Source organism: Mangifera indica, chromosome 1 (assembly GCF_011075055.1).
Source record: "Mangifera indica cultivar Alphonso chromosome 1, CATAS_Mindica_2.1, whole genome shotgun sequence".
NCBI classification, from domain to species: domain Eukaryota; kingdom Viridiplantae; phylum Streptophyta; class Magnoliopsida; order Sapindales; family Anacardiaceae; genus Mangifera; species Mangifera indica.
In genome coordinates this window covers 2,304,177-2,315,356 of record NC_058137.1, presented here as the reverse complement: position 1 = coordinate 2,315,356, position 11,180 = coordinate 2,304,177, and the positions used below count along the sequence as shown (strand labels likewise).

At 32.5% G+C, this 11,180-nt stretch overlaps 1 protein-coding gene across 1 annotated transcript; it reads right to left on the bottom strand.

The window, feature by feature from the left end:
* Positions 1–3,429: 3,429 nt before the first annotated feature.
* Positions 3,430–6,967, bottom strand: LOC123194414 (ras-related protein RABE1c-like). Its single transcript, XM_044607607.1, has 9 exons — positions 6,765–6,967; positions 6,495–6,590; positions 5,843–5,915; positions 5,648–5,748; positions 4,571–4,636; positions 4,209–4,306; positions 4,066–4,128; positions 3,894–3,986; positions 3,430–3,730 (listed from the first exon to the last, which is right to left on the bottom strand). Exons 2-9 carry the CDS (start codon positions 6,565–6,567, stop codon positions 3,647–3,649), a joined length of 651 nt encoding a protein of 216 aa, XP_044463542.1. The 5' UTR covers positions 6,568–6,590; positions 6,765–6,967; the 3' UTR covers positions 3,430–3,646.
* Between the last annotated feature and the right edge of the window lie 4,213 nt (positions 6,968–11,180).

The following is an 11,180-nucleotide window of genomic DNA, read 5'->3' as shown; positions in this document are numbered from 1 at the left end:
GTCTCTGGTCAAAGCTGAACTGTGATTGGGCCCTGAAATCCCACTACACTTTACCATAGTTTGTAGTTTTATGCTTTTCTGAAGTTGAACCACCGGCAACTTCACCATTAATTTTTAAAACCGACGTCGGCAAACAGTGAATGTTCCCCACATAATTAGATAATTTTTGGATGATGATGATACAGTCAGACTCAAAGAAAGTAGTGCTTTCTTTGATGGATGTAACTTTCTCCGAATGCCTGAGCCACGCAGATGGAAAACAGAGGGCGTTTAATGTTACTGTAAAAATTTTTAATATTTAAAGTTGCATCCTTGTAATAGAGACCAATAAGATAAGATTATCATGCCTCTTACATTTTTATGCTTAATAATAAATTATTATTATTATTTTTGAATTAGGTAATATTATAGCATTTTTTTAATAAAATCTTTGAATTTCTACAGAGTAACCATATCTTTCAATAATGATGAGATATTATTTTATTGTTAATTTATAATCGTTGAATTAATTTATTTTTATATTTTTTTAGATTATGTACCATTACATTGTTGAGCTTTTTAAGTTAAATTCTTATTTAAGTAAGGATATTGAATATGGATATAATTATTTGATAAAATTTATTCAAATTTTAAATAATTTTAATTATAGAATAATTAATTAAATAACCATTTTATGGGTATATACGATTTTAATCATTATTCTAGATATCGTATGGATGGAACCCTTCAAACAGGATTGAATGATTTTACCCCTGTATATAAAGAATATTTTGCAATGGCCAAAGGACTATTTCCCACCCAAGGTATACTGTATTCTTAAATTTTTCTCTTTTAACTTTAAAAATCTTAAATATCCACTCATGAGTAGTGAAAATTAACGAAACTCTAACCTCTTAAAATTTTTTCCCAGCCTAAGTTTTAAAAAATAACAGTTTTTCTCTAGGGTTTCGTTTCTAGATCTCTGATGTCATTGTCAGCGGCCTCTCTCTCTCAAAGCCTCCTCTCTCTCCTACGGTTTCTCTCCTCCTATTTGAAAGCCCGAATGATGTTGGAGGAGTCATGGAAGACGAACAGTTTTGTCAGGAAAAACAAAGCTCTACGTCCTCCCAGATGAAGACAAAACTGTCGTCTTCGTCTAGAAAGACAATCATCTTCCCAGAAGAAGACCTCTAGGAAGACGAAGAGCTTCGTCAAAGTTTAGAGAGATAAAAAAAGATTATATTTTAGTTTATTTTTAATATTATAGATAAAATAACGATTTTACCCTTATTACCGTTAATTTTAACTACTCATAGGTGGGTATTTGAGATTTTCAAAGTTAAAAGGGAAAAACTTGGGGATGCAACATACCTTGGGTGGGAAATAGTCTTCTTGGCCTTTTACAATCAATAAAATAATATATGCAAATAATGAGTATAAATTTGTGTATAAATATTGACATGTTAACATTTAATTAGATAATTTTGAATTAGAGATAAAATAATAAGTAATTATATAATAACATATTATTATTTATATATAAGTTTATATTTATTGTTTATGTATATAATACTATTTTTTTATAACAAACACAATCATATTCAACTTATAAATCAGATGCATTGAGAGGAATTTCAAAAAAAAAATCACAGTTATCAAACTAAAACTTATTGTAAATAGATTCCGGACTTAACATAAAATGTTAAATGAGAGTATCTTTGAGTTTGGTGTTCATTTTTTTAGTGTTTATTATGTTTATAAAAATTGATTTATAAAAAATTATAATGTCATTTTTTATAAATAAAAATATATTCAACATAAAATTTTGAAAAACTCAGTGGTAAGCGTGATTGGGCAAATCACACCTGTCAACACTATTCAACAAAGGGGTAAAAATAATTTTTTGATGGCCAAAGCCCATTTACCATCTATAGTGTGTTCTAAACTCAAGTTTTCATTTTTTAATTTTGAAAATCCTAAACACCTATTTATAAAGGGTTAAATCTGTTAGTTTCAAAGATAAAATCATCATTTTATTTATAATATTAAAAATAAATTAAAATTTAATCTTTTTTTCTCACTAAAACCCTAAAAACTAACTATTTTTTTATAGGCAAAATTTAAAAAAATAATATTTTCCCCTCTAAGGTTTAGTTTTCAAACTTTGATATTATTACCAACAATCTCTCCCTCCCAAAACTTTATCTCCCTCTGACAATCTCTCTTCTCTCAATTGAATATCGAATCGGCATCAAATCAAGCTGGGGAGACGAAGAGCTTCGTTTTCCCAAATGAAGTCAAGATTTTCATCTTTGTCTTCCTAGTTTGATTCGACATCGATCTAACGTCCAGCTGAGAGGAGAGAGATCGTCAGAGAGAAAATAAACTTTTGGAAGAAGAGACCACTGACAATGGCGTTGAAGATGATATTGGAGTTTGAAAACTACACCCTAAGGGAGAAATATCATTTTTTAAAACTTTTTTTATAGGAAAAATGATTGGTTTTTAGGGTTTAGAGGGGAAAAATAAATAAAATTTGGTGAAGCCCTTTATCTCCCCAGATAAAGATGAAATCTTCGTCTTCGTCTCCTCAGTTTGATTCGACATCAATCTAGTGTCTAACTAAGAGAAGAGAGATCACGAGAGGGAGAGACTACCAACAATGATATTGGAAATGACGTCGGAGCTTGAAAACTACACCTTAGGAGAGAAATGTCATTTTTTAAAATTTTATCTATAAGAAAAATGATTAGCTTTTAAAGTTTAGGAGGAAAAAAAGAAATAAAATTTTTAGGAATTAGAATTCTGTTAATTTTAACTGTTTATGAGTGAATAAATGAGATTTTCAAAGTTAAAGACGAGAATTTGACCTTAGAAAATACTTTAGGTGGGAAATAGTCCTTTGGCCTTTTTTGATAGGCCTTTTGAGGTTTTGTGGGACAAATATGGGCACGTCGCTTACCGGGATTTGTGTGATATTTTTCTTCTATGGGGGTATAGGGTAAAAGTGATTTGACGTTTAGAAAAGAATTTCACTTCCTATGTTGTCAGTCCTGAATAATAATCAAAGTTTCGAATTTTCGTTTGAAGGGCTTCACCCCCACATCCCTCGCAAGCGGTGGCCTCCCTTTAACGCCTGCCTGCTGATCAGGTAGTGTGACCTTTGCAAGGGGGCTCCACCCACCCTCTTAACCCTCTACTCCAATAACTCTCAATGAAGATATTTGCACTTCATATACTGAGGGAGTCCATCTAGACTGGACGACTTTCTGCAAATTGCTTAAAGTTGACAGAAATTGTTCCAATCGAAACCGCCTGATCAAAACCTAATTACAGCCATCAAATATCGCCAAAGCCATAAAAATAGGTCATATGAGAGAAAGATGGCTTCTTCTCTAATCCCAATGTCAAAAAAAATAAAAAAAGATAGATTGAACTGGAGTTACATGGTTGAAGAAGGATAAAGAGACTAATATAATATAATTAATTATGCAAAACACAGATGATCTATCCTCCACAAGAAAACGTGTAGTTGTTGTAAAATAATGATAGAACAATACAAGCACCAATGAAATATTTGTAACAAAATCAGCTTTCCCAACCAAAATGGTCAGTTCGATAATGTACCCATGTCATCTCAGTGGCACAGATTCCAGATTTTGCTTGCTTACGAACCGCAGCAAGATGATTTTGGGGCAGCTTCAGCAGCACCACCTGCTTGATCATGTTGGCTAATTTTGAGTGACTGAGGCTGCAAAATCCAATAAATAAATCATCAATACATGACAAGATACACTTATAAGAAGAACCACAACCAGCAGAAACCACAGTGAATTACAAATATCTAGCAACAATGATAGCCTTCTAAGTTAAAAATTTTACTTACAACGAAAACAAATGAGAAATTTGCATACCTCTGCCTTTGAGTCAGTATCAGCAAGCCTTTGTTTAATGTCCCTTGCTATTGAAAAGAAAACCTCCTCCACATTCAAGTTGGTCTTTGCACTCTGTATAACAAAGACACCTTCAGCAAACAATGAACTTTTTACATGACCATTTTGGGAATCATTAAGGAAAATTACATACAGTCTCAAAGAACTTGATGCCATACTCATCAGCAAGAGCTTGGCCCTTTGAGGTGGGTACAGCCTGGAAAATTGTTTCTTGTTAAGTTCACAACAAAGATTACAACAGACAAATGAACAAGAAGAGAGAGAGGGAGAACATACCCTTTTGCTTTCATCCATGTCGGCCTTGTTACCCACCAGAATCTTGTTCACATTGTCAGAAGCATGCTGTTCAATGTTACGGATCCAATTCCTGATGTCTAATCATGAGAAGAAATCAGTTTACAGAAACTGGCCATAAACGAGAAAGAATGACACCGTCCATAAAAGAGAATCTCCAAATAACAAAAGAAAGATTTTCCCCATGCAAATGTAGCATTTATATCATCCTTAGTTCCCCTACCACGTATGAATTTTGATTGAAATACAGCAGTTGGATCCAGACATCCAATCAAAAAAGAAGATAGATCAAACCTAATAACAGAAATCTAAACTTCTGATGCTAAAATGAAGGAAGCAATTACTGTTGAAAGATGATTCATCTGTGACATCGTAAACCAGCAAAATTCCCATGGCTCCACGATAATAAGCTGCAGAAACACAAATATTATGCATGTAAGTTTGATCCTAAATACAAGGATGCAAAAAATTCAACAGTAACATCTAGTTATACAAGGAGAGAGATAAAGAAAAGAAGAGCAAAATTTCCAGGACATCTTCAGAAGAAAAATACAGCTATCAACATGCAGAGGATCGCCAGCTCATCAAAAGCTGCACACTCAGATAGATCTTATTAAAGAAACCTACAATCCAATAAAAATCCTAACCCTAGTAACCATTACAGATTTCCATACAGCAACAAGTTTAAACATACATAAAAAATAATATGAAAATATGTAGTAAAAAATATATATATTCATAAAATAGATGATGTTAAAGCCTTTAAAAACCACACCTAAAGACCAGTCAAAAACATATACAAAGAAATTGGTAATATGCCAATAACACTGAAGCTGCAAAAGACATTTTATTATGTTTGCAAAACAAACCTTATCAACAAGTTTATCCAAGTGTTAGTGAGAAATATATCCATTGACTTAGATCCATATATTTTCAACATCATCTTTTATCATTTTATATCCTTCCAATATAAAAGGCTCAAGTTACTTGACATCATATCTAGATAGCACGGTGAGTCTTTCTCTCCCAATTCACCACAGGTCACACCAAGGATAATTTAAGCCCTCCGTCTAATATTCTTTGAGGAAATTCAAATTACAAACTTCAAGCAATATTTATCAAAATACAAAATGGAATACCTCCTAGAAAGGATATGCTGTTTCATTAGACATGGAAACAGGTAAATTCGTCACTTCATGCATGTACCAAGAAATGAACTCTTTCATTAAATTCAAAAGTTTAACAATATAATTCATACTAATATCATAGAAACTTTTACAAGGAAAACACATTAAGGCAGATACAGCATCAAATTCATTACCTAGATTGTGCCTTAGATGGACGAAAGATAAAATTTAATACAACAAATACCATTTTATTTTCTACTTCTCTCAGCAACACCATGGACACACAACACTGACCTGTAGTAATTGTTCGAAACCGCTCTTGACCAGCGGTATCCCAAATTTGTAGTTTAATTCTTTTTCCATCAAGCTCTATTGTCCTTATCTTAAAATCAATTCTGTCAAAGTAAATACAACCAGGTGAGATCGCAAGAAGTCTGTACGATAAATTTTAAAACAAGGCATATTGATTTTAATTTATAAGACACCTACCCAATTGTTGTAATAAAACTGGTGGTAAAGGACCCATCAGAGAAACGCAATAGGAGGCAACTCTTGCCAACTCCTACCAACTCCCATAACACAAAAAGAGAAGCAATCAATTCGCTATCCAAACTTCCAATATCATTTTTTAATTACAATCAATGCAGTTGACAGCTACAATAGAGAGTAACCCAGTAGTAGACAGATTAATTGCAACATGACCAAACAAGAAGAAAAAAATTAAACAAAAGAAAACGACTAATGCAACGAGAAAATAATTAAAAAGAAATTGGACATATCAAGACCTAAATGTGGGTTCGATACATCAATAATTCCAACAACCTATCAAGACACAAAATCAATTGTAAAGCCAGGTTTCGAGAAATGTACAGTCAAACAAATGTCATCACCTCAAGTTAAAGATCAATTGAATTCTACCGACAATGCATTAATCTAGATCTAATTTAATCGTACACATTTTCAACCTATATATAACGTCGACAAATATAATATTAAGAAATTACAGACTTAAATAAAACTTTAAGCACTGAAATAATATAAATCATTTTTCATTGAAATTTTCTAACAGATAATAAAACGAGATCACATTTCAAAACACGATAATGAACAAGCACATAGAGGAAGAAATGTAAAATCGTACCGCTATCGCCGATCAGGAGGAGCTTTATGAGTAAATCGTAATCAGCTCGGGCTCTTGCAGGTGGAGCAGCCATGGAAATTAAAAAAATCTCACAATCTAAAATAAATAAATAGATAAATATATTAATAAATTAAAACCCCAATGGGAAGGGAAGGCCTCCACGAAAATAACAAATAAAAAATGCTTGAATTCAAAATTTTACAGAAAAAATTATTATAAAATAAAACAAATAAAATGATGAACAGAAGGGAAAGAAAATAAAAGAAGTACCAGATCAGAGAGAAACGAAAATAATGATCAGAGGAGATGAGAGAAATGAGGAGGGAGGGAAGGGTCTCTGATACGTCAGCACTGGTCCGCCGTTGAAAAAAAAATTTAATCGGCAGGAGCTGATTCCACAGATAAGTTACAGGGGTTTCATCTCCCAACCGTTCGACAATTTACGTACATAGATCTGTTTTGATCGGACGACTGATGTTGAATTCATCAATCCACAGACTCTGTTAAATGAAACGAGGGCGTGTTGAATTTAATAGCATGAAAAGCGACACCGTTTGGTCCTTGGCGACATCACCTTCTCCTTGTCGAAATAAAATAAGTGATACATTACATTACACCGTTGGGTTAGGGCACCTAACAGCGAGGACACAGCAAAGTATGAACTAGGCCAGTTAAAATTCCTTTTATGATCATACTTCCTTCAATTATGATGCCTTAAATTACCTTTTATGATCATATTTTCTTTAATTATAAGGTCAATTAGAAATTAAAAGAGTTGTTTTAAATAGGAAACAAGTAAACCAATCAATTTAAATATAATTACTGTAACTTTTTTCACTCATAATCTTTTCTTTTGACATAGTATCTGTTTTTTTGTCTAAATTTTAGAGATTTTCAGCAATTTTCTAGAGGCATTAGAAATTATTCATTACATTTTATAAAATGTTTAAACTTATCATTAGGTTTTTTTTTTCATTAAAAAAAGATTAAATTTGAGTCCAACTAAATTTTAATAAGGGTAAATTTAAGTCAACTCAAATCTACATTAGTCAACTTTAAGATTTAGTTCGACTCATTGGTTTTGTGATGAATTAATTAAAAAAAAAAAAAGTTGAAAAGTCATGAGAAAATAAGGGTTTATTTTATTATATCCATCAGGATGGATTTTAATTCAGTGTGTACTGTCTTAAATACGAAAATGTAGTTTAAGTGGGCATCGCCAGGTGACCATAAATGATGTCGGCCCAAAATTTAATTGAGCCAAATTGAGACAAATGTAGTTGGATTAGGCCACAGTTGCATATAATATTAAGGCCAAAGGACAATTTCCCACTCAAACTATGCTGAATTCTCAAAATTCCCTCTATTAACTATGAAAATATCATTTACCCACCTATGACCAGTTAAATTTAATGGAATCCTAACCCCTACAAATTTAATTTCATTTCCCCCCCTAAAAGTTTAAAAACTAATTTTTCTCCCCTAAGCCAAATTTGAAAAGATCACATTTCCCCTCTAAGGTTTAGTTTCCAAACCCCTTCACTTTCTCCTGCTTCATCATCGGCCGTCTCTCCCTCCCAAAGGTTTCTCTTCCACCGACAGCCCGCCTCAACTCCACCCCAACCCATTCGACATCGAGCGACGTCGTTTGGGAAGAGAAATAGTCTTCCTAGATCGATCTCATCTTCGTCGTCTGGAAAGACGATTTCTCTTCTCAGACGACGTCGCTCGATGTATGATAGGTTGGGGTGGAGTTGAGGCAGGCCGTCGGTGGAAAAGAAACCGTCAGGAGGGAGAGACGACCGACAATGGAGCTAGAGAAAATGAAGGGGTTTGGAAACTAAACCTTAGGGGGGGAATGTGATCTTTTCAAACTTGGTTTAGGAGAGAAAAGTTAGTTTTTAAAATTTAGGGGGGAAAATGAAATCATATTTAAGTTTATTTTTAATATTAAATATAAAATAACGATTTTACCTTTACTACCGTTAATTTTAACTGCTTATGGGTAGGTAAACGGTATTTCCATAGTTAATGAGGAGAACTTTGAGATTTCAGCATAGTTTAGGTGGGAAATAGTCGTTTGGCCTAATATTAACCTAATTTGTTTGATATATTGCCATTTGCGTTAAAAAAAAAGGGCGCTTATATAATATATAATTAAAAAAACTATATATATTTAATTTTAAGATAATATTTTACTATATAATTAAATAAAAAATAAAATAATATTTAATTAAATAATGATGTATTTTTTAAACACTTAATTAAAAGTAGTTCCTCAGTATACTTAGCTTGCTTTTTTATAATATTATTGAAAGGAAGGAAATTAATGGTTTAAATGTCACTTGTAAAATTGTATTTTCCCAAGTCTTGACCATTCTACTTGATTTGAACTGTATATTAAAACTCAATTGAGCCAGGCCAAACTCAATTTGGCTTAAAAATAGCTTGCAAATCAAAGCCACGTGGCGTAACAATACTTGACGAATTCCCCGCATTTGGCGGACACAGCACGTAACTGATGACCCCAAAATGTTGCTTAAGGATCTGAGAAATTTTGAAGATAAGTGACAGTCAATAATAGCCGTCCACATGCATAGACATTTCTTTGCCTTCACAATTCCCACTTTTGAATATTAAAAGAATCAATTGTCACCTCCCAAAATTGACGGGCTCCAAATATACGGGTTGAAATATTCGAAGAATTCAACTTTTTTGCCTCATTGTTTTCACTTTATTTACTCATAACCTGTGAAACGCCATAAGCTTGGAAAAATCTTACGTGCACGTAACTTACTAGTTGGATCATGCTTTTTATTTTATAATATATAGTCAGTCTCATATGTAGAGGATCTTATAAAGCCTTTTTTTTTTTTTCAAATAGAATAAAAATAAAGGATGGCATTTTGGTAAGATTGCTCCATTAAAATGCGTCAACATTTGTTTTTAAGTATCCATCGTAGCAGCGTTGAAGTGGCAGCTGCGTTACCTGTTTGTATGGTGTAGTGTCCTGTTCTAGAAACAACTGCTTTGCTCTCTATTAAAATTAAATATCACCATAAATAAATAATAAAATCAGAAACATTTGGTTTTGATATAAAATATTAATATATTTTGTATTCCGAACCAAAAGAACAGAAAAAGTAAAAGGAAAATTCGCTTTTGGGCTTTATGATATTCTAGAATTAATTGGTTGACGCATTGCTATCATCCTTTCTGACGGTGATACGGTATTTGCCATCATCTTCCGTTGCTGTGGGGGCATAATCGTCAACGCGTTTTTAATGGAAGGTGTAAAATGGAATCTTCCAACGAGATTATGAGAATAACACTAAATATGCCGATGCTGGTGCCTTGTGCTTATCTAGTCTCTAGCATTGTCGTATGCTGCGATTCATTATGTAATGATCGATGAGTCATCTTTACCATAGAATTCATCATGACATTACAGCAGTGGTTTATTTGTATTAACAAGGCCAAAGGATATATACCCACCCAAGATTTACTCTTTTTTTAATTCTCTCTTGGTAATTTTAAAAAGGGAAAAGGATTATTTTTTCTCCAAGTTTTAGCTTAATCTCAAAAGTATATTTGTACTTGATAAAAAATTCAAACATCCATCAATCTCTAAACCACCGTTAAGTTTTCTATTAAATATAAGGGTAAAACCACCATTTTACTGTTTATATTCAAATTATATAATTTTATAGTATTTTTTTCCCTCCAATTTTAAAAATTAGTTTTTACCTTATACCTAAACTTTGAAAAGTGACTTTTCCTCCGACCATCGGCGACGATGTGACTGGAGGGAGAGTGACGAGTGTCATCACTGGACAACAAAGCATCATCCATTCTTTGGACGATGAAGTGTCATCCAGAATAGACGACTCTCTGTCATTTAGATCTGGACGACAATCATCGTCTAGAGGTCGGCCTTTGAATGAAAACTCCTCCACTGTCGGTCGGCCGTCGCAGAGAAAATGGTTGGATTTCAAGGGAAAAATGTGAATTTTTTAAAACTTAATTCAGGAAAAAAATATTAGTTTTTCAAATTAAAGAGAAGAAAATGAGATAAATTTTTAATTATTCAATATTATTGATAAAATGATGAATTTGCTCTTTAACCCTAACAGAAAATATGTGGGTATGTCTTAACAGATTAAACTTTGGGTGGGTGTTTTAGTTTTTCATCAGCATGGGTATACTTTTAAGGTTAGACAAAAATTTGGATGGAAAATTGTCCTTTTCCCTTTTAAAAAACCTAAATACCTATTCATTAATAGTTAAAATTAATAATTTTAAGAGTAAAATTGTTATTTAACTAATAATATTAAAAAAAAACTAAAATTTTATCTTTTTTTATCATAAATCCTAAAAAATTAATAATTTCTCTCACTCAAAAATTTTAAAAGTTACATTTTCCTTTGTTAGGGTTTTCAATTTCTTTCCTTCTTCTTCGATGACCGAAGTTGACTGAAAGTCTCGTCAGCCCATCCTCTACCTACCATCAATTACCTTGATTGAAAAAAAACCAACCAACAACCGATCAAATGCGTCCATGAAGGCTATTAATGGACAAACTGATTGTGATTTTATTATATTCGATAGCAATTCGTTCGGATTTAGGGATGCCCACCTCTGTTTTTTTAATAATTTTATAAAACAATTAAGTGGAAAATAAAAATT

Excerpts from the sequence above, each read along its gene's own strand:
- LOC123194414 (XM_044607607.1), bottom strand. The coding sequence starts at position 6,567 with ATGGCTGCTCCACCTGCAAGAGCCCGAGCTGATTACGATTTACTCATA. Across the intron at positions 4,637-5,647 it reads GTTTCGAACAATTACTACAG|CTTATTATCGTGGAGCCATG; the intron begins GTCAGTGTTGTG and ends GTGTTTCTGCAG. Across the intron at positions 3,987-4,065 it reads GCATCAAGTTCTTTGAGACT|AGTGCAAAGACCAACTTGAA; the intron begins GTATGTAATTTT and ends TTTGTTATACAG.